The sequence below is a fragment of the Solanum stenotomum genome, chromosome 8 (assembly GCF_019186545.1).
Source record: "Solanum stenotomum isolate F172 chromosome 8, ASM1918654v1, whole genome shotgun sequence".
Taxonomy (NCBI): domain Eukaryota; kingdom Viridiplantae; phylum Streptophyta; class Magnoliopsida; order Solanales; family Solanaceae; genus Solanum; species Solanum stenotomum.
This window is the reverse complement of record NC_064289.1, coordinates 9,901,825-9,924,149: the sequence shown is the minus strand read 5'-3', so window position 1 is coordinate 9,924,149 and position 22,325 is coordinate 9,901,825. Positions and strand designations below refer to the sequence as shown.

At 31.9% G+C, this 22,325-nt stretch overlaps 2 protein-coding genes across 3 annotated transcripts; both read left to right on the top strand.

Moving 5' to 3' along the window:
- Positions 1 to 64: 64 nt before the first annotated feature.
- LOC125874022 (peroxisome biogenesis protein 2) lies at positions 65 to 6,833 on the top strand. The gene is made up of 8 exons (XM_049554828.1): positions 65 to 385; positions 1,183 to 1,296; positions 1,402 to 1,555; positions 2,515 to 2,651; positions 4,317 to 4,417; positions 5,202 to 5,319; positions 5,664 to 5,830; positions 6,384 to 6,833. The coding sequence occupies exons 1-8, from the start codon at positions 245 to 247 to the stop codon at positions 6,511 to 6,513; spliced, it is 1,062 nt and encodes a 353-aa protein (XP_049410785.1). The 5' UTR covers positions 65 to 244; the 3' UTR covers positions 6,514 to 6,833.
- A 10,263-nt stretch (positions 6,834 to 17,096) lies between these two features.
- On the top strand, positions 17,097 to 22,101 carry LOC125874904 (transcription factor bHLH68-like). Of its 2 annotated transcripts, XM_049555954.1 has the most exons (8): positions 17,097 to 17,461; positions 17,955 to 18,351; positions 18,642 to 18,716; positions 19,118 to 19,183; positions 19,760 to 19,825; positions 20,538 to 20,606; positions 21,337 to 21,381; positions 21,603 to 22,101. In XM_049555954.1, the coding sequence occupies exons 1-8, from the start codon at positions 17,286 to 17,288 to the stop codon at positions 21,729 to 21,731; spliced, it is 1,023 nt and encodes a 340-aa protein (XP_049411911.1). In that variant the 5' UTR covers positions 17,097 to 17,285; the 3' UTR covers positions 21,732 to 22,101. The 2 variants fall into 2 exon arrangements, with proteins under 2 accessions (XP_049411911.1, XP_049411912.1); XM_049555955.1 differs by lacking the exon at positions 21,337 to 21,381.
- The last annotated feature ends 224 nt before the right edge of the window (positions 22,102 to 22,325 follow it).

Genomic DNA, 22,325 nt, shown 5'->3' with positions numbered 1-22,325 from the left:
GGAGACGAAACTACCCTTCACAAATATCCCTAACCGCTTTTATTTTCTATTTTTTTTTTTAATTTTAAATAAACAAAGACTTCAACTGTTGTGTCTCAAATTTGTCTGCGTGGTCAAGTCAGTGCTGAACTGAAAAGATTGCTCACCGGGCTCCGGTACGCAATCGCCGCCGGCGACCACCAATTTCTTCATCGCATATCCCACTATAGTTAAAATTCATTGAATTACCCAGTACGGCCGAGATATGGACCGACAAAACCTAGCTTCATCGTCCGCTCCCCGTGGTGGTGCCACTGTCCATCCTCCCCCACAACACGATGCTTGGATCAATACCTACCGGAATTTGCATCCTCAGTGGCAGTCTCTTCTTCCTCCACCGCACCAGGTACTCTCTCTGCCCATTCATTTTATGCCTCAATTTTTTATTATGACACTTGAGATAACTGATTTCCAGTTAGGGCAGAGACTTTTTGAAATAGATATTTCTTTTGGTATCCGCACCTGCTCAATTAAACTTGTGGATCAGCTTTGAGAAAATTTTCATTTTTCTGTTCCATTTTATTATGTATATTTGTTATTTTACTACAGTATTTCCCGCAAAACATTGTATTTTTTATTGGGGTTAATCCAAGGAAGTATTATAAGTTATTGTTTCAGTTTTGATGACAATAGGCTGTGTTTTGGCTGTTTATCCAGCTATGGAAACTTTGATGGAGCTTAGAACATTCATAGAAAAAGTTTCTGATACGGACATTTGCACTCTACTTTTTTTTTATTGGGGGTAGGATACTAGAAAAATGAATTTAGTTCCCCTAGTCAGGCCCAGATTAGCTTAAATTTTCTTCAAGTTTTATGCTACCTGGAATGATGTTAATGGAAATACAAGACGTGGAGCTTCATAGTGATGATGATTAGAAATACGAGAAAGGAAAGAAAAGACTAGCCATTCTCTGGAAACCGTTGATGGTTTTAGTGTGTTATCCCATGGGAATTTACTTATTTCTTCATTGTAACACGCCAAAAGCTGTTCTGTTTCCTTTTCTGTTGTAAAGTTCTTAAATGCCAGATCTTTTTACTGTTGGGGCTCAGAGAAGGGTGAATAAAGAGTTTGCGTTTTGAGGTTTTATTTGCTGATTTTTTTGCTCCCGACCACTGAAATTTCATGTTAACTTCTTTTGGCAGTCAGCCATTCCAATATCAATATCCAGAGTTAATCAGGTAGATGCTGGAAGACTGGACATTGAAATGTCAGCCATGCTAAAAGAGCAGTTGGTTAAGGTCTTTTCTTTAATGAAGGTACCTATCATGTAACTTTTTGTTCTATCATCAAATTCATCAAGTCTTCAGTGATTTTGTTATCTGACAGAAGTTTTGATATCTGTTTCTTTTGTTTGGGATTAGCCAGGAATGTTATTTCAATATGAACCAGAACTTGATGCTTTCCTTGAGTTTCTAATCTGGCGATTTTCTATTTGGGTTGATAAGCCTACTCCTGGTAATGCTCTCATGAATCTGAGATACAGAGATGAGCGTGCAAGTGAGATTAGAGGAAAAGGTTAGAAAAACATCTTTGCTTAATCTGTTGCTCCTTTTCTGTAAGTAGCTTGTACCAACCTTTTCTGTATCTCAGTGATGTTAGAAATTAAATTTGTCATATTGTGTTGCAAGCTATGGATAGATGAGATGGTTGTAAGTTCTACTGTAGGGATGTGAAAAATACTAGTTTGGATATCCTTTGTAAGTATTCATGTTTGGCTTTGTGGCGTCAAGCTGCATTTTTGCTGAAGCTAATATGGTTGTACTTTGTACTCGTTCTCCTTATCCTTTCTTTAGTAAGCCATTTTTGTGCTAATAATGTCACCTCCTCACATTGACATATTTTTAATTGATCTTCCTTTGTCTGCTCCAATACATTGTTTTTCTGAAAGTAGTTGGCAACTAATCTCGAAATTACTGTTTAGTAATCCTTTTATCCTTTTTATTTTTATTTTTTATGTTTATAGATAGGATCTCTGGCTCTGAGTGATATGATCCTCTTAGGTCTTAATCTTTTTAATTATTAATAGATCAGCTGAGCTACTAGAGCCTGTAAAGTTTCAAATGCTATAGCAAGTCTAAAATTGGCATGTGTATAACATCAGTTTGTGATTGAGGGACCATTGGAATTGACTTGTAAAATCTCGTTGGTCTTACTTTGTGTTTGTGTTTGAAATGAAGAGGTTGGCAGCTTGATTTTTATTATTTTTGATATGGTAAATGTGCTTAAGGTTAGCAGCTTGATGTCACATTTCTTGTTTCTTGCATTAGCTGCAGTAATTTCAGTTGTAGTCTTATAGTTTGGTAAGTCTAAATTAGCAAGGGTGTATAATCAATCTGTCTTGGAAAATCTCCTTTGTCTTACTTTGTGTTTGAAGTGCGAAGGTTGACAGCTTGATGCAGTTTCATTTTTTCTTTCTTGCATCAACTGCTATAATTTCAGTTGTAGTTCTTTTTCCTTTTCCATGTTTTTTATAGTGAGGACTGGATTAGAGGGACCAGGACTTACTGTTGCTCAAAAGATATGGTACTGTGTTGCAACAGTTGGTGGTCAATATATATGGGCTCGTCTACAATCATTTTCTGCTTTTCGGAGATGGGGCGACTCTGAGCAGGTACTGCTCTCTCTGCCTCACATATTCGACATGTTTGCGTGCATGCCTGTTTTACTGGTGACAAATATGTTATCACTAAGAGAAGTCTTCGTTCTCTTATAGATAATACTCTTCAGTTTTGTTGACTTCAATTGTTATTAGAAATAATTAGTTATAAAGTCCTCCAATATTCTGACTTTGTGTAACAACTTCTAATCATGCAAAGGAATCCCTCGATTTTCATTTTGTTTTGGCTTAGGCATATGAAATGTTAAGAAGGAAAATTGAAAGGTTTTATATGATTTGAAACTTCGAAATGTGCAACTTCAAATTAGGATGAGTAAAAACATCTATCACTGATAAACCTTGATCATTGGTATGAGTAGAATACTAACAAACATCCAAAGATGTTGCCATGGACCATGAGGAACTAGTAGCCAAATTTCAGCTCAAAATTAATTTAGGTGATTTCTTCATGTATGTCTTAACTTTGATAGATGTAGTTACCCGATGCATATGTTGTCAGGAGGTAGTAGGTGCCGATGGAGTAGTTAAGCTACGTGCAAGTTAGTCCGGATACCACTATTATTATAAACATAGTGTAGAATATTAACAAAATTGTTTCATATAGGATCTTTTAGTCTGAAGATCACAAATAACATTTAAGAACAACAAGATTCTTGTGGTAACAACATGTCCAAACAAAACTTTGTTATGCCATGGAATCTCCAGAGCAGGCAATATTCTACATATAGAAAAGAAGTAGGAATTAGAAGTTTGAAAGCATTTTCTTGATAACTAGCAAAAATAAATGTTAATTTGAAATACTAGAGCAGAGCTTGTTTGTATTTTATATTCCAAATGACCAAATGTATTCTTGTGCCTTTTGTTTCAGCCTATCCAAAATTGTTTAATTTTCTTGAAAAGAAAATACTTGCAACATTACATGAATACTTGTGCCAGAGAAGGGTGTCATGTACATTCAATGTTATACTGATATTCTATCTAGCAGTTAGTTCTCTTTTATCCATAAACTAATCTTTTTGGCCATGTTATTACAATATGAGTAGCAATTGACCTTATCAAAACAAAAAAGGAAAGAGGAGTTGAATTGATGGGGTCACATTTAGGGGCTACATGCTACTTTTAAGGTACCACGGTTATTGAGATAAACAATATATTCAGGGTCTGGATTATCAAGATGTGAGATAAACAATTCATTGATTAAATATTAGATGGGGGAAGTATGTAAGATCACAAGATATTTTCTCAAGTATGAAGAAATAGAAAAAAGTTAGTTCAAAAGTAAGGTGGACAATCAGGTTAAAATATAAAGGAAAGCTGACGTAATAGAAGAGGACAATTGGAATATGAAGTTGGGAATCCTGAGATGGAGGAAATATTGAAAGTTCAATGTCATAGAAAAAGTACAAGTTTGTCCAAGTTTTTTTTTTTTTTTTTTTTTTTTTGAGAAGGTAACATTTAAGTTTGTCCAAGTTTGGAAGCCATGTACATTTGCATAGTACAATTTAAAGTCTTATGTTGATATCGCTGTTCAGTTGAACAGTCTTTTGAAATAGGATTGGGGAGTGTTAGTTAAATGAAGAGTACTAACTTGTATAATACTGTTTTTTTAGTGTCAACATATAATTTATTCGTCACTTTTTAACTGTGTATTTGCTTCAGAGGTCCTTGGCACGTGGAGTGTGGTTGTTAATGCAACGGATGGAGGGGATCTATAAAGCAGCATCTTTTAGCAATTTACTTCTCTTTCTTTACACAGGAAGGTATATCTCTTACTGCAAAGACTTTACTTTTTATTTCTTTTTCAATGCATGACATGACCACCGGATAAAAGAAGAAGATGACAGAAATCTAGTTCACAAAATAGTTCTGTAAGTAATACTGCCTGAATCTGTGCTGTAAGAACTAACACACTGGTGCATGGGTGTCAAGAGGCACACATATGAGCTTGTATTGCTTTATGACAAATTTTCAATGGGAAAAGGTTAAATTAGGGAACTTTCTAAGGTTAAATTTGTGGAGAATGTTCTATTAAAGAGGTCATATCAGGATGAGTAGAAACTGACCAAGTTCCTATTGTTTCAAAGGATATATTACAAACTTTTTGAGTTGGGAACCATCATTGCGTGGAATAACACTTTTAGTTGAGGGCATACGGGAGAACTTGCAACAAAAACCCCATTTTTTTTTCTTCTGAAAAGCAATGGCATCTAAGCTTCATTGTTCCTTTGTTTTTATTTAACTGTAGTGAGCTATGGCCATAATATCTGTCATCAATTTGTACATGCATCTCCATCCAATCAGACAGTGATTCCTCGTATGAGGGACTGAGGTCCCCAACTTAGTGCAGGAATCATGCAGCATGATAAACTTTTTAGCACATTAGGATGGTTGATACTACTGATTCTACAAACATATATGGAGCCCTAATGTGAACAGAACATCATTTGATTGTAATAAATGTCCCTTGCATGTGATCTGGCCAATAAATTAACACATTACAACTTCTTACATTAATGGTTTTCTACATGTATCAACTACATGCAGGTTCAGGAATCTCATTGAAAGAGCTTTAAGAGCTAGACTTGTTTATGGGAGCCCAAATATGAACAGAGCTGTGAGCTTTGAGTACATGAATCGTCAGTTGGTGTGGAATGAATTCTCGGTAATTGCCCTTCCATTGGCATTATCTCACAATATTTGTATACCCGTTCAGAAAGTATTAAAAAAAACTCACTAAGAAATTTCTAGATAGTTTGAATCATTAACAATATAGAGTCTTACATATTTTTTAGCTGTTTTACATGCTGCTGGAGTGTAACAGAATCCTATTTTCATCTTGCATATGCATGTTTTTTTTCCCTTTTGTTGGTGGGCTGTAAATTTTTTTGCTTTGCAGTTCAAACTTTGCAGCTTCTGTTTCTGGCTTTATCTTGTTGACATGTTTGGTTTCTCAGTACACAAACAATGTGAAGGGACTTAGATTTTAAACAATTTTCTAATATGCAGGAACTGCTGCTCTTGCTTCTTCCCCTTCTCAATTCAGCATCTGTCAAGAGTTTCCTTCGTCCATTCTCAAAGGACAAATCTTCAGATTCTTCAGTAGATGAATCTTTATGCCCCATCTGCCAGGGAACCCCATCAATTCCATTTGTAGCTATCCCTTGTCAGCATAGGTATATACATTTACATGCTTTCATTTATGCGATAGAATGGTAATGCAGTATTCTCATATATGCTTATATGCCTTTATTAAGAACATACTTTTACGTTTCTTAACTGAAGAAATCCTTATCATAGAATAATGTGGATTCGTGGAAATTGCTGCTAGACAATCCTAGGTTAGTGTAGCCATTATTATTAATGCTCTTTCTAGGCGAAAATTGTTTGGACCATTGTGCTGAGTATGGTTCTAATATTACTGACGGCACTGAACATCAGAGTTAAAACTACTTTTACTTCAGGGTTACATCCAAAATAAGTTTTCATTACATTTTTTGTAACACCTCGTCTGCAGCTTAAAGAAGATTGTGTCCAGTTTCTACAGCCAACCATGGCATTCATATTAGGAGCTATTGAGCTTCTCGAAATCACATAGATGCTATCTTCCTTTGGTCTTTTGCCATGCTTTCTATTTGACAGTGTTCACTGTTCAGTGTCATTCCTATCTTTAGTTTACTTTGCATAAATGATTATGAAATTTCAGGTGTTTGTATTTCAATGTTATAGGTACTGTTACTACTGTCTTCAAACAAGGTGCTCTGCATCTTCATCATTTCGTTGCCCCAGATGTGGTGAACCAGTAGCTGCTATGCAACGGCATGGTGGTTTAGTCAGCAACATTCCTCAGAAACAGTGATTGTTCTGCAAAGTGATTGAAATGATAAAAAAGGGAAGCTAAGTTAAACTATAGATCAAAAGTTGCTCAAAAGACAACTTGACAATGAAACTAGGTAATCTAGATTCCTTGATAAAGCATATTGTTCTGCTTTATTGAGTGCTTTAATTTTTTTAATAGTGTGGTTGTCCCTTTTCCTGTATTTTACATCTCATTTGTTTATTTAATTGAAATATTATTTTCTCAAATGTTGGATCAGTCTACACGCGATTGATTCAATTTTTGATGAAATGACTCTAAAAGTTGTACTTTTAACTTTGATTACGGCAACTTTTGAGGGGGGGGGAAATAAACATAATGTTTCATTTCCTTAAGGTTGTCAATTTGCAAATTAGCAAAGGTGAAAAAAAGTGTCATTTAACTTTTAAAATGGGAAATAACAATGACCTGAAAGATTGAAAGCTTAGACACAAATATTGATAAAATATAGCAATAAATAGTATAAATCGTAGTCACTACTAAGTATTTATTAAGGAACTAAACCTTATCTTTACTATTTATAGGAGCTAGTTATGAATAATACAAAAATAGCCTTACATAATTAAAACTTAAGCCTAGAATGCAACTAAGGTCCGCTAAGCATGCAATTTGGCCTCCTATTCCAAATCCTCTATTGGAAATATCAACTTTAATCTATTGTAAACCTTCGACATATGATTTCAGATTTATTTAAAGTTGAAATTTTATTTAGATATGTAATTTGAATTTTTTAAGTTTTTTTATTTCAATTAATGAAAATTGACAACTATCAAAACTTCCGCAACTCCTACGCAATCTTCTCAAATGAGCAAATCATAGTTCATTTAATGTATTGAGATATTCTAAAGTGTCACAATAATAAATTGTATATCTTCATGTTCTTTTGTAAATAGATGTTTATAGTCACATGCTATTATAAATTTTTAAATACACATAATTTCATAAAGATTTTATCGGTTGAAAAAAATCAATAATAGTAATAACTAACTATTCTCTAATATAATCTTTTCAAGTGATATCATAAATCTAATCACATCGAAAATGAGTTTTTTTATACAAAATTTAAAATAATTAGTCTTTTTATCGTTTTACAAAATATAATTATTGGTCAAGTTTAAATTAAAAAAATATTGAAATCACAATATGGAATTTGAAATCCTACTTCTGGAGAATTTGGAATAAGAACTTGAGACTAAAATTAAATTTTGTACAAATTTTAACAAAGAAAAACATTAATTTCAAATCAAAACTTCAAATTACGGTCCAAGTCCTATGTCCAAAAGCCTACTTATTGAAGGAAGAAATAAGCACAATGTTTCATTTCCTTAAGGTTGTCAAGTTGCAAATTAGCTAAGATAAAAAGGTTTGTGTCAGTTAACTTTTGAAATGGCCAAGAATATTTTGCAGTGACATTCTCTTGTGAAGCTATCATAATATTTGATTTCCTTGGGATTCCTAATTGATAATTTTCGAATTCAAGAACATGTTATTAACGAGGAATTAAGCGTAGAATTATTCATTAATTTCATAAAGTGGATAAATATTGCTGGAGTAGTATAGTGGATAACTATTGTTGAACGATGGAGTAAAAAACAGATACGAATTTTGATAAAATATAGTATGTAGGGAATAACTAGAATAAATCCTAATCACCACCTAATTCAATCAATATAGATTATAGGCACCTAGACTAGTAGAATGTTGGATTTTAAAAGGTGTGAATGGAAAATGAAGAGTTGCGACTTTTATGAAGCGTTGCGACTTTTATGAAAAGTTGCGATTTTTATGAAGAGTTGTGACTTTTATGAAGAGTTGTGACTTTTATGAAAGGTTGTGACCTTTCCGAAAGACTGTGACTTTTCCAAAGGTTTGTGACCTTTCCGGTAGGCACAATAAGAACCTTTTCACACTACCATTTGTTTTCTATAAATTGAGAGATTTCCTCTCATTTTAAGAAAAAGAATTTTCTTGACTTCTTCTACTACTACTAAATCTAGTATTCTAAGTGTACTTTACTGCCGTTGAGTGGTTCGTTGACACCGTGATTTTAGGTACCGATACACCGGTGAGTAAGATCGTTCTATCCTGGCAGGATATAATCCATTAACCTCGGGTACTTGAAGGGAATAATTTTCTTAAAGGGACACTGTGCATTTAGTGGGTTCGATTTTCTTCTTAAAGAAAAATATTTCGTATATTGTTTCTAATATATTTCTGGTTCTATTTTCTCTACTAGTTTAATTTTCTAGTTTTGAAAATACTCTTTAAACTTTGTTGTTTCTTATCAAGTTCTTCAAAGTTTTTGTTCTAAGTATCTTAGGAATACAAGATGAACAACAATCTTAAGAAAATTATACTACTGTTGGTATTTCTTGTATTCTACTGATTTAGAGAAACAAATCATGGAAGTAGAAAATTAATGCATTACTTCTCCAGAATTCAGTGCTTTGTCTAGGAAGGTCGAAGTGAGAATGTACTAGAAGAATTGGTGGTATTTCGGTTAAAGAGTACACCAGGTAACCTTCTTATTATTTATCTAAGGAGGAAAATAGTTTCTAAAAGTTAACAATTTTGATATTTATCATGTATGTATTTGAAAAAGATCTGCAAACCATATGTTTTTTTGAATGAATTTTCCTTGAAAAAAAGTGTTGCCTTTAAAATTCTTTAGTTTGCAGAATGAGAGATGCACATTTTTGTTTGATAAAATAGTATGTCAAAATGTTATAGTTGGAAGGCTATTTGAAAAGAAAAGCTCTATGTGATAATCTATGAATATGTTCAATTCTGTTTGGAGATTGAAAAAAAAAATTGTAGTTTCGTACTCCATGTGAAATTTGATTGTGTCTGATTTTTGTAGACTAAATTTTTTTGTAGTTTTCTACTCTAGATAAATTAGACTATGCAATTGATTTGAAGAATATGAAAACTTCACATAATAAGTCAATGTTGTACTTTTGATTTTCTTTAAACTTCACTGTTATATAGAAATAAATTGTACAATTTTTTTTTTGTCTCTATTGTTATTATTTTAAATACTATGTGGTATGTCTATTTGTGATGGAGGAAAAATACCAGTGACTTAGAGTTTATGATTTGTGCCTCTATGGAATGAACTTTGACATTGTGTAAAAATTGTCAAATGGAATTGAAGCACTATAATTCTTTTGTAGAATAATATTTTCAAAAGAGGTTTCATGTTACCAATGTCACAATGACACTTTGATAGCATGTAAAAAAAATATGTGGAAAAACTATTTTCAAATATTTGAAAAATATTTTTGAGATCATATTTAAAATGTGGGGGGTTCTTTGCTTATGACAAATAAATTAGACTTAGTGTCTAATTTAAATTTGGAGCACAAGATATGAAATTTGATGATACTTTTGTATTATGTTAGACACACAAAATTCTTGGAGTATATTTGATATTGTGGTCGTTGAGTTTTTCCTTTACTAGTATATGGTATGACTAGTATGAAACTACCAAATTATATGTATACTTGTTCAAAATGATTGAGTTCTTTTATGAAAAAGTGTCACTTAAAATGTTGTGATTTTTCATGAAAAGACATGTCTATTATATATAACTATTTGTATAGACATGAAAATTGGTGAATAGTCATTTGTCATGTTTTGTAAAAGAAACATTTGGACTATATTGCTTTTATTGGATCCAATGAAACTTTGTTCATGGGCAGTTCTATAACAATCAAATTGAAAGTTATGGAAAGGTCCTTTCAAAAAGGACATTTGACAAGGTGATGACGCTAAACAATGTTTGTATTCACACAAAATTATAAAAAAGAGGATCAAATATTTGTGAGGAAAAGTTACCTCGCGGAGAGCTTTTCGAACTCATATTTTTATTTGTTATTACTTGCTTGAGTCAAACTGTTTGTGACATGAACACTTGTGACATGTCAATTACAAAACCTTGTAAGGAAAACTGATCAACTTAGAAGTTTTGTCTAACTTTGAGTGCAATAAATAAAAATGTCAAGTTTGTGTGAAATCTAAGTATGCTAAGCATTCTTATAAATCTGTTGAAAGGAATTTTAATTCCTTAGAGTTGATTTACACTGACATTTGTGATATGAAGTCAACACCATCTCGTGGTGGGAAAAAGTATCTCATAACTTTTATTGACAATTGCATTTGAAACAGTTATGTATATTTGCTGATGGTAAGGATGAAGCAATAGAAACATCTAGGCAATATAAAATTGAAATTGAAATCAGTTGGGAAAAGATAAGAAGTGATATGGATGAAGAATATATATCTCCTTTTGCAGAAATGTGTTTGAAAAGTGAATTTATCCATCAAACTACTGCCCTATTCACCTCAATCTAATGGAGTTGAAGAATGAAAAAAAAAATTGAACTTTGGAGGAAATGATGGCTACATTACTTATAAGTTCAAGTTTACCACAAAACTTGTGTGGAGAAGCTATCCTTACAGCAAAAGGGAACAACAAAAAGTTGTCTTTCCAGAAAGAAAGCAATAAAAAGTTTTGTTTGTTCATGACACACTATTCCATATGAGAAATGAAAAGGAAGAAAATCCAACTTGAAATATTTCAAAGTGTGGGGGTGTCTAGCCGAAGTCCAAGTTCCTATTCCTAAAAGGATTAAAATAGGACCTATGATTGTGGACTATAAAATTAGACTTGATTAGTCTAGTGAAGGGTCTAAAAGACCATGGAAAGAAAAAAGGAGAATGTACTTAATAAAGCGATTCAGAGGCATAGTAAATGTCGAAGGACATCTACTTCCTTCGAATATGATTTTGTAACAATTCTTGTGTCTTCTGTAGACTCATCCTTTTAGAAAGATGGTGTCAATAGTGAGATTGATTCAATCTTGAGAAACCATATTGGAAGTTAATTGATTTTCTTCCAGAAAATAAACCTTTGGGTTCAAAGCGAATCTTCAAAAGGAAAATGAAAGTCGATGGAACTATTGACAAGTATAAAGCAAGACTTTGTGTCAAAAATAAGGTTTTGATTTTGTCGACACATACTCGCTATTAACTAGAATTACATTCATTTGGATGTTAATTGCATTAATTGCGGTATATGACCTCCAAATTCATCACATGAATGTGAAAATATTTTTCATAAATAGAGAATTGGAGGAAGAAATTTACATGGAACAACCCGAGGATTTTGTGGTTCTCGGTAAAGAAAAGAAAGTGTGTGAACTTGTTAAGTCACTTTATGGACTAAAACAAGCACCCAAACAATGACATAAGAAATTTAACCAAACTATGTTGGTAAATGGATTTGAGAATGATGAAAGTGATAAATGTGTTTACATTAAAATCACAAGGTCATTGTTTGTTTGTAAATTGGTGATATGTTGATCATCAGTAAAGAGACTAATGACATAAATACTACTAAACATATGCTAGAAAGCAACTTTGATATGAAAGATCGTGGAGTTGCTGATGTGATCTTAGGTATAAGAATCATTAGAACTCCAAGATATTTAGCATTGTCACGGTCTAATTATATTGAAAAGGTACTTGACTAGGTCAAATGTTTATATTTCAATATTGTCAAGTCTCCAATAAATGTGAGTTTTGTCTTTCAAAAGAGTGAAGGCAAAAGTGACTCACAATTGAATTGTGCTAGAGTATTGGGAAGTATGATGTATATCACGAAGTGTGCGCGATCAGAAATAGCATGTGCTATTAATGAAATTAGTCTGTTCACGAGTGATCCCAATCGAACTCATTGGATGACAATGAAAAGAGTTTTAGAGTACTTAAGAAATACTCAAAACCACATCTTATATTTTAACAATATCCAGCAGTATTGAAAGGATATAGTGATACAAATTGGATCACCGGACAAATGAAGTAAAATTCACGAGTGGATATATATTTACTATTGGTAGAAGAGCAGTCTCTTGGAACTATTCCAAAAAAAAAAGACATGTATCGCTAGCTCTACAATGATCTATGAGCTAGGTGCTTTAGATAAGGTCGGTGAATAAGTTGAAAGACTCCGGAATTTCTTGATAGATATTCTTTTTGGTCCAAACCATTGGCATCAGTATGCATACACTTTGATAGTCAAGATGTAATAGGTAGGGCATGAAGCATGATATATAACGGAAAGTCTAGTCATATAAGACATACATATGATACCGTTAGAAAACTACTCTCTAGTGGAATTATCACAACTGACTTTGTAAAGTCAAAGGATAATGTGTTGGATCCATTTATAAAAAAGGCCTAACTAAAGAGAAGGTTGAAAGATCATCTAAGGGAATAGATTTACAGCTTAGGACAAGTCATCATGGCGGTAACTCTATCTAGCAGACTGGAGATCCCAAGAGCTAGATTCAAGGAGAAAAATAAAGTTGTGACTGACGGTTCGGCATTGTCAACCAACTCAATTCATTCCCATGATGAAGACAATGCTCAGGAACAAGGATACAACATTAAGGCTTGTTAATAAAGCTTAAAGTTTTTAATGATTTGCTAAGTTTGGCAAATTTGACCAAATAGTGTATCTACGCGATAACACGTTTAGAAATCACCTATGTGAGTGTGAAGTGTAAGCCGCTTCAAAGAGGATGATTGTCAAAAGCCCATCTCTCTATACACTCATGAAACCAGGAGATGTTCATGGCTGAAACGAACACAACCATAAGAACCATAAACAGTAAAGGATTAATTGTGTGACATATGGTTGTCTAGGTATACACCAAAGCTCGACGGTTCAAAGATATCGCATCTACCGATTGACCGAGTATATCCGACATATGTTCACTACGGAAAGTCCAAGGGGAAATCTACTTATCAAGATGCAATTAATTCTTGCTTGTAAAGTACATATACTTGTCCGTTTCTTTGTCTTTGAGTCATTCCCCATTCATGCGGGGGATTGTTGGGTTTTAAAAAGTGTGAATGGAAAATGAAGAGTTGCGACTTTTATGAAGAGTTGTGACTTTTATGAAGCGTTGCAACTTTTATGAAAAATTGCGATTTTTATGAAGAGTTGCGACTTTTATGAAGAGTTGTAACTTTTATGAAGAGTTGTGACTTTTATGAAAAGTTGTGACGTTTATGAAAGGTTGTGACCTTCCGAAAGACTGTGACTTTTCCAAAGGTTTGTGACCTTTCCGATAAGGCACAATAAGAACCTTTTCACACTACCATTTGTTTTCTATAAATTGAGAGATTTCCTCTCATTTAAAAAAAAAAAAAGAATTTTCTTGACTTCTTCTACTACTACTAAATCTAGTATTCTAAGTGTACTTTACTGCCGTTGAGTGGTTTGCTGACACTGTGATTTTAGGTACAGATACACCGGTGAGTAAAATCGTTCTATCCTGGGAGGATATATTCCATTAACCTGGGGTACTTTAGGGGAATAATTTCCTTAAGGGGACAGTACTGTGCATTCAGTGGGCTCGATTTTCTTGTTAAAGAAAAATATTTTGTATATTGTTTCTAATATATTTCTGGTTCTACTTTCTCTACTAGTTTAATTTTCTAGTTTTGAAAATACTCTTTAAACTTTGTTGTTTCTTATCAAATTCTTCAAAATTTTTGTTTTAAGTGTCTTAGGAATACAATATGAACAACATAGAATCCTCTAGAGGAAAAGTATTTCTCTTGCAAATCTTTAGGCAAAGTTCATAGGCAATAAAAGGAGTTTCACCCATTAGCTACTTACTACAACTATATATATTGCTTACAAGAGCATACAGTTTTCACTCTTTTCTTTTTCTTTTTAGAATTTTATTTCGAAAAGCTATTTGGACATAAAATTGTTATAAGTTTCTCAAGATGAATTCCAAAAAGTCATTTCATAATTTCACTCTAAGAGGATATTTGGATTGACTTAAAAGTTGGTCAAATCTTCTTTTAAATTAATTTTTGACTTCAGAAAGTGTTTGACAAATATAAAAATAACTTAAAATAAGTTAAAAATCAAAAGTAGGCATCCCCTACTTTTTATTTTGACTTAAAAGTCATTTAATTTTGATTTTTTATTTTTGACTTAAAAACTACTTTGGAGAGTAACTTATATCCACGGATGGTGGAAAAGAAAACTACACTATCATCTCATTTTCAGAAATACATATCAATTTTTTTAAAAAAAAATCACATAATATTAATATTATTAAAAAATAATAAAAAGAGTGTTATATGGTAACTTGGACTCTAAATTAATTATATGAGTTTGTTAAGAATTCTTACTTGACTTGTCAAAAGTAAGAAGGATTCTTTCATGCTTTCTTTATCCTTATTATTTTCATGCTCATTCTCCATCAACACCATTAAAGCAATTGACATACAAAATTGAAGCAATTTGAGATAAAAAGATGATAATTTTTTACTCATTATTATTTTTCTTTTCAGAATCTAAATTAGTAAATACTCAAAGTCGATTGTATAAAAAATATTTCAATGTTATTTCAAAGAAATTTTTTTCTTTTTCCAATGTATGAAGAATTTTATGTTTCGTGGTAACAATAATTTTTAGAGAATGCTTTTTAGAACTTTTCAGTAAATTGGACAAATCCCAAAAATTAAAGTTAGTAATCTTACACTTGGAAAAATAGACACACCATTTCTGCAATTTTGCATAATATTTTGATATTGATAAAAGAAGATCCAAAGGCATAGATGAGAAAGGTAGGAAAGAGAGGGAGAAAGATGATAAACCTCAACGTGTTTTAATAAAAGAAAAAAAAAATCTTTAATCAGTAAATGTGAAAATATATTAATTAAACTAAGAAGAAAAATAAGTATTTCTAAAAATGAGTTGATTGTGTAATTTTCTTGTCCACCGTCAGTGGATAATAGTTAATCTCAATTTCTAATGTCATTTCAACTTGAAAACAAATATTGTACTATTTTTTTCTTCAAATTTCACCGTTATTATGTCCAAATACCCTTGTATTTATCGGAGATAGCTATTAATTACAAATATAGCCCTTATATAATTGAACGTAAGGCTAGAATGAGATTAAGGTCAGCTAAAACATGCAATGTGGCTGTCTCTTCTAAATCCCCCATTAGAATATTCACTTAAGCCAATTATGAACTTCAAGTCTCCTTAACTTAATCTTCCAAAGCTCCTTGAACTTCGATGACTCTTGAGAATTATCATTCTCCCTTTCTTCGAAAAAAATCGCCCCCAATTATTCGTAGCTTCTTGAGGATTGTCCAAGCTTTATTAAGAAGCCAAGTCGAGGGTATTAGACATGTAGGCAAGTTTGATATGAATACTAACGTTATCGAAAAAGAAGAGAGTACAAAAAAGCATTGACATGAGATATAATCTTAAAATATATCACCTTCTCTCTCATTTCTAATAACAAAGCCTTTGAATTTTACCGTAACAAATTGATCATCTATATACCGTTTTTCATGTCGCCCTTAAGCGGACTACTATTGATCGTTATAATTTGTTCTTGACAATCAAGTGTTTGTGACTAGGGATGTCAAATAAACGAAATATGAAAGTAAACTGAATTGATAAATGAGCGAATATTAAGTTATTTGAATTAAACTGAATTCTAAGTTAATAATGGGATAATTAATTCCATACTTGAGCAGATTAGCATGTCATATTTTTATGGACTAGTTTTAACACAACTAATTATGATTGAGCAACAGACTAGATTGCCCCTAGATGTATTTTTCAAACTACAGCATCTTGAGGGTCCATGACGTAAGAAATGTCTTTTGAATTTTTCTCGAAAGAATGGAACTAAGAGCCCTTCTCTGAAATACAACTTAAAAAGTAGACATAACATGTTTTACATAGTTACTATAGTTTAACATGTTATAAGTACTTATTTTATTTTTCACTTATCTAAATTTTTTTAATTATCTTTTTGATAACCATAATATAATTTGAACATCTAATATAAAAAGATTACATGTGTTATGAAATACAGTTAAACTTCTCTATAACGAAATACAAAGCATGACCGATAGAATATCTAACTTTCTATATATATATATATATTGATGTGATAAAAGAGCGTGCTCCGTTTTTCACATGATAAGATCAGAGAATGCAGCTGTATAGCTAGTAACGGAAAAGAACAATCCTTTAGTTACCACTCTTAAGTCAATGAAGTTGGAAAATAATTTTTTTAAAAATAACTCCACGAGCATTTGTTTTTGGGCCTGACCCACCAGCCTTTTTCTGCCTCCACTTTACAATAAAGCAAATTAAAGCAAGAAATTAAAAAAATAAAAGAAGGTATCAATAAGGGGGAAAACAAAATACAATAACAAAGGTTCTCAACCCCACAAGTAAGAAATACTACTACTCTCGGTCTCATTTTATTGCACCCTATTATTTTCAATCTATCTTCAAAAGAATATCATCTTACTGTAACTAGAAACAATTTAACTTTAAAATTCCCGAAATGATTTACAACCATACAAATATCTAAGGATTGTTTTAGACCACAAATTTTAAAAGTCTTATTTTCTTCCCTCCTTAAACGTGGTGTCAAATCAAATTGTGTCACATAAAATGGGACAGAGGGAGTGCTATTACAAAGTAATGTTTACTCACTTGACAATGATATATATAATACAGCCTTGAAAGCCCTTCAAGAAAGTCTCCTTTTTTTGCACAAAAAAAAAGGAAAAAAATAGTGATGTGCAAGAGCAAAAAGTAGTGAGAGATACCGGAGAAGAAGAAAAAGAAAGATCACAAATTTGTGTTGAGAGAGGAGGTGAAAAATAATCATCAGTAGTACTAGTAGCAAATGATGGCTGGAAACCCTACTAATTGGTGGAGCATGATCATGAATGGAAACATGCATCCACAATTATCTCATGATCATGATCAACATAATTCTTCTTCTAATTCTAATTCTTCACATTTTTATGGAGCTCATAATCCAAATCAAGATTTTCCTCGTTCATTGAGCCAACTTCTTATGTAAATATACAAATCTTTAGTCTCTTTCTCTCTCTCTTTTATTTGTCATGTTAATTGGTTTGATTCTATGTTTAAAGATATTCAGAATTTGAAGTTTATTATATGCACATATTATATTATAGGGTATGTTAAAAATTACTGAATTCGACCTAACTCATATATACTCTCCATGTTAGCTCCTTACCTAGAAAATTTTGATAACTTTCCCTTTTGGTTGAGCTAATAATTTTCATTTGATTTCTTCAAGTCTTGTTCCTATGAGCAAAAAACGGATACAAGATCTAGATTAATTCTATAGGTTCAAAATTAGTGTGATTTTATCAATATTTTCATAGTTTGCTTTTTTGTACTTTTACACATAGTTCGAGCAGAAAGTAATAGGTTCAATTAAACATACAGAATCCACCTTTTCTGGTTATAAGATTTGTATTTTGTGTCATGACTGGGTGAGACTTTTTTTCTCTTGTAATTCTCCAAATTTGTCTCTCTGCAGGAGTGGATTTTCTGGTGATGAAGAAAAGTTTGGTATTAGTCCTTTTCATGAGGCCGGGAATTCAGAAGACCAAAGTTTGAATTCCGTCCATCCAACATCATCAACAACTAATTTTAGGGTTCCTGTTGCTGATGTAAAGCCAGAGTTGGCCCAATTGTACGATTTTCATCATCATCATGTCCACAACGAATTTCAAACATCCTCATCACTGCAACAAAAACTCGAATTAGATACTGATCATTTTACGAGACCTTTAATTGCTTCTAATTGGTCTCAACAAGATTTGTCTTCACCAGCTAGCTCTTGTATTACAACAGGTTTAAGCCATAACCTTTTGAATTTCTCTAACAACAAAGGGGAACATAAGCATCAACATCCAGATCATAATTCAACTGAGGTATGAAAAAAAGAGAAGAGGGGTAATTAATTAAAAAAGTTGATTTATCCACTTCATCTTACATTTATTATAAGTCAATGGATTCATCATTAAAATTTCAAAAAGGGGAAAGTGATTTATATATAAATGCCAAAATAAATTCATGATTAGCATTAGGAATTTAATCAAAACAAAAAAGTAGAGATGCTTAGTGATTTTCATTATGAAAATTTTAGCTAAGCATTAAGTTTTTGAATTTTTACCTTTTTTTTGTTGACTTTATTGACTTTTTTTTATGCATCTATTAAAAGTGTAACAGCACAAGCAGTGGTGGGATTAGTAAGAAGGCTAGGGTTCAACAATCTTCAGCTCAACCATCTCTAAAGGCAATTGTTATTACTATATCTCTCTTACTTCTCTATTTAATTTTTGTACACACTTGCGTTTGATCATGAACTTTTTTCACTTTTTCCTGGAGTTCAACTCCGAAAAACATGTTTAGTCATAAAATTCTGAAACTTCAACTCGAATTCCAGAATTTTTAAGAGTTTGAAAAACAACAAAAATGTGTTTCACTTTTTTCACTCATAAAAAGTAAAACAACGTTAATTAATTTGTGTTCATAGCCAAACACAATTTCACTTTGAAAATAAAAACTTTTTTTTTTCAAATTTCACAATAAAACATGGTCAAACGCCCATAATTTCACTGAAAACTATGGAATTACCTAGCAAACTAAAGTCCTTAATTAAGTTAACAGTTTTTTTTTCTTGCAATTTCTGTGCAGGTAAGAAAGGAGAAGCTAGGAGATAGAGTAACATCACTCCACCAACTTGTTTCTCCATTTGGAAAGGTAAAGTTACTAGCTAGGTTGAAACTTTTTACACTTAGAATGTGTAATTATTTTTTTCACATCATTAGATTAAGTTGACTTCTATAGATTAATCTATAAGTAATATAACAATCAACTTAATAATTTTCTATAATAAGTTAAAATTCATCGATCAATCAGTCACACTAAAATTGAGACACTACCCAAATTAGACAAGTAATGTACGCAAGGTTCGAAGATAAATTCACCATCGTATAACTGACAGACAATTACATGTTAAAATTTTTTACAATGGTGTCAATGCATGTAAATTAAAACATAACTTGTGGTGCGTATTAATTAGCCTATTTCCCATGCTGGTGGCAGTACTGGATCACTGAAAAGAATAAGATTGAAATAGTACTAATTAATTTTTTAGGAATTTAATTAGTAGATAACACATTTTAGATTCCTTTTTGCTTTAGTGATCTTACCCATGAAGGTGTGTCTAAATTAAATAAAGTTTTTCAACACAAAAAGGAAAAGAGAAAAAGAAGAATATATGGCTTTAATTTGTGTTGGTGTGTGAGACAGACATGTCATGTTTCTCTTTTGCAGACTGATACAGCCTCCGTCCTATCAGAAGCTATTGGCTACATCAGATTCCTTCAGGCTCAAATTCAGGTCTTCCTTTTTTTTTTTTTTTCATTCATAAGCATGCAGTGACTTTCAAACTTACAACTACATCAGTTTAACTTATATACGTCACCATATACACTATCTAAACATTCATTGATTTTGACATGTTTGCAATATATATACCCCTCCGTCTCATTATATATGAGGTAATTTGATTCGGTATAGAGTTTAAGAAATAAAGAAAGACTTTTATAACTTGTGGTCCAAAATGAATGATAGAAATTTGTGTGATTATAAATCATTTCATTAACAATAAAATAGACATTTAATAGTTAAATTGTTGCTTAATATATAAATGTGTCATTCTTTTTCGGACGGACTAAAAAGGAAAGTAAGTCACATAAATTGGGATAAAGGGAGTACTATATTTCACGCAACTTTAATTTAAGACCCTAAGATTAAAAAAAATAAATTATTTTCTTAAACTATGTGTCAAGTCAAATTAGATCATTCTATTTGAAACAAAGGAATATTACTATTCACCTTATTATCTTTCAGATTACTTATCTTACTTATTATGAATCGATCGTCCTAGATATGTTGAGTACTAACTTATTCTAAATATGTAAAAAATCTTTTATATTACTATGAATATATATATTATATTTAAGATATATCCATTGATATTATACATGAATTTTTATCATTTTAACTTCTTTATGTCTATTTTTTTCCTGTGGTGCACGTATATATGCAGGCATTAAGCTCACCATACTTGGGCAATGCATCAGGAAGCATGGGTCACATTCCCCAACAATCACTGAATGTAAGAATTTATTCTTTTCACATTTTCCAATGCACGACCAAGATTCCTCATCAGTTTCTCATATTTATACACGTGCGACTGACTAATCATATCTGATTAATTCGTTAATTATCAAGATTAACCTTTATTTTTTCTTGATTTCAAGAAAATTAATATTTACTGCCAAAATAGCTTGATATACAAATGCCTACTTTATTGGATCCCTCAGCAGTTCACCAAAAGCTAGTTATGTGAGGCTTTACATTTGTAAAGCAACAGTTATATCAAAGTGATATGTTCATAAAAAGTGACCGGCCTAAAGGTGAAATGAACTTCTCAACAATAATTGCACTTCTTCAACTATATATGAGTTTGTTAAAAACAAACTCTGATGATCTGTTTTCTATTACGTAGTTTGACTGAGCACAAAGTTTAAGAATATAAAGAGTACGTCTAATTCATGTGTTCTTTAATTAATTAAAAGTGTAACTTACAAAATGTACACTTTAAATTGTGGTTTAAATATGATGTCATGCCTATAAGGGAGTGTTGTTAAGTGTAAAGATGAAAATGTTAACACTAAAAGTTTACTACATATAAAAATGTGACGTTCTTTTTAAAAACAGACTAGAAAGAAACAGAAGGAGTAGCTTAATAGTCAAGAAAGGGGATAATAAAGTTTTGAATTTGGATCCATTATAACTTTCTTGTCCGTAGATACTGATTTGAATTCTAATTCCTTTTCATCTAGTTTTTGGATGGTAATTTTCTGAAAAGGAGGCCAGCAAATAAGCAGGTACGGTATAATTCTATTCAATGCATGCATGCCCCATTACTAGTGTCACAATTAGCAAATATATTAAGTTTTACACCATCAGGATAATTTAACATGTTATAGCAGGTTACTTATCATTTGTTCTACGACATTACTAATCAATGCTACGTACTAAATTGAGTTGCCTCTAATTAATTATCTTTTAAGCTAAGTGACCTGATTTTAATTTTCATTCTCTATAGGATTCTCAGCACAAAGCGATGGATTTAAGGAGTAGAGGGTTGTGCTTGGTTCCTATTTCTTGCATGGCAAATATAGGAAGTGACACCGGCGCCGATTACTGGGCTCCAGCTCTCGGAGGAGGATTTTGATGTTACAAGAGTTTATTCTGATTGGATTTAAGTTATATACACTGACAGTATAAAAATACCGAGATGTCAACAAACTGATGATAAGACGGATCGGAGCCTATGTGTCCTCATGGAATGAATGATATAACATCACAAAGCAGTCATTCTCAGTATGGAAGTCATCAGAGGTGACTGTTTGTGATGCTGTTTTGCATTTGAAATCGGGTCAAAGATAAAGTGGTATTGTCCAATGTACAATATGGTCTTATTTTCTTGAATTTCATGAATAATCATACTACCTTACTAGGTAGTTCATAAGTGTTGTATATGTAACTTGGAAATCCATAGGTACAATCAACATATCGTTTCAGAAATTTTATCTTTCTTGCAATATCTTTAAATTCGTTACTCTTAGTTTTTTTTTTTTTATGATCGAGAAATTTATTTGGGACTATCGTTAGGAAGATATTAAGCAAAAAAATGTAGATATTTAAAACTATATGAAAAGTACTATAAATTGCAATTTTTGCATATCAATTTGATGAAAAAATACACCGTAAAATATTTGTCAAAATTCTTATAGTTTGACTCTAAAAAAGGAAACCATGACAACTA

Coding starts and splice junctions, on each gene's coding strand:
- LOC125874022 (XM_049554828.1), top strand. CDS start 245: ATGGACCGACAAAACCTAGCTTCATCGTCCGCTCCCCGTGGTGGTGCC. Junction 2,652..4,316: donor GATGGGGCGACTCTGAGCAG/GTACTGCTCTCT, acceptor TATTTGCTTCAG/AGGTCCTTGGCACGTGGAGT. Junction 4,418..5,201: donor CTCTTTCTTTACACAGGAAG/GTATATCTCTTA, acceptor AACTACATGCAG/GTTCAGGAATCTCATTGAAA.
- LOC125874904 (XM_049555954.1), top strand. CDS start 17,286: ATGATGGCTGGAAACCCTACTAATTGGTGGAGCATGATCATGAATGGA. Junction 18,717..19,117: donor CAGCTCAACCATCTCTAAAG/GCAATTGTTATT, acceptor ATTTCTGTGCAG/GTAAGAAAGGAGAAGCTAGG. Junction 19,826..20,537: donor TCCTTCAGGCTCAAATTCAG/GTCTTCCTTTTT, acceptor GTATATATGCAG/GCATTAAGCTCACCATACTT.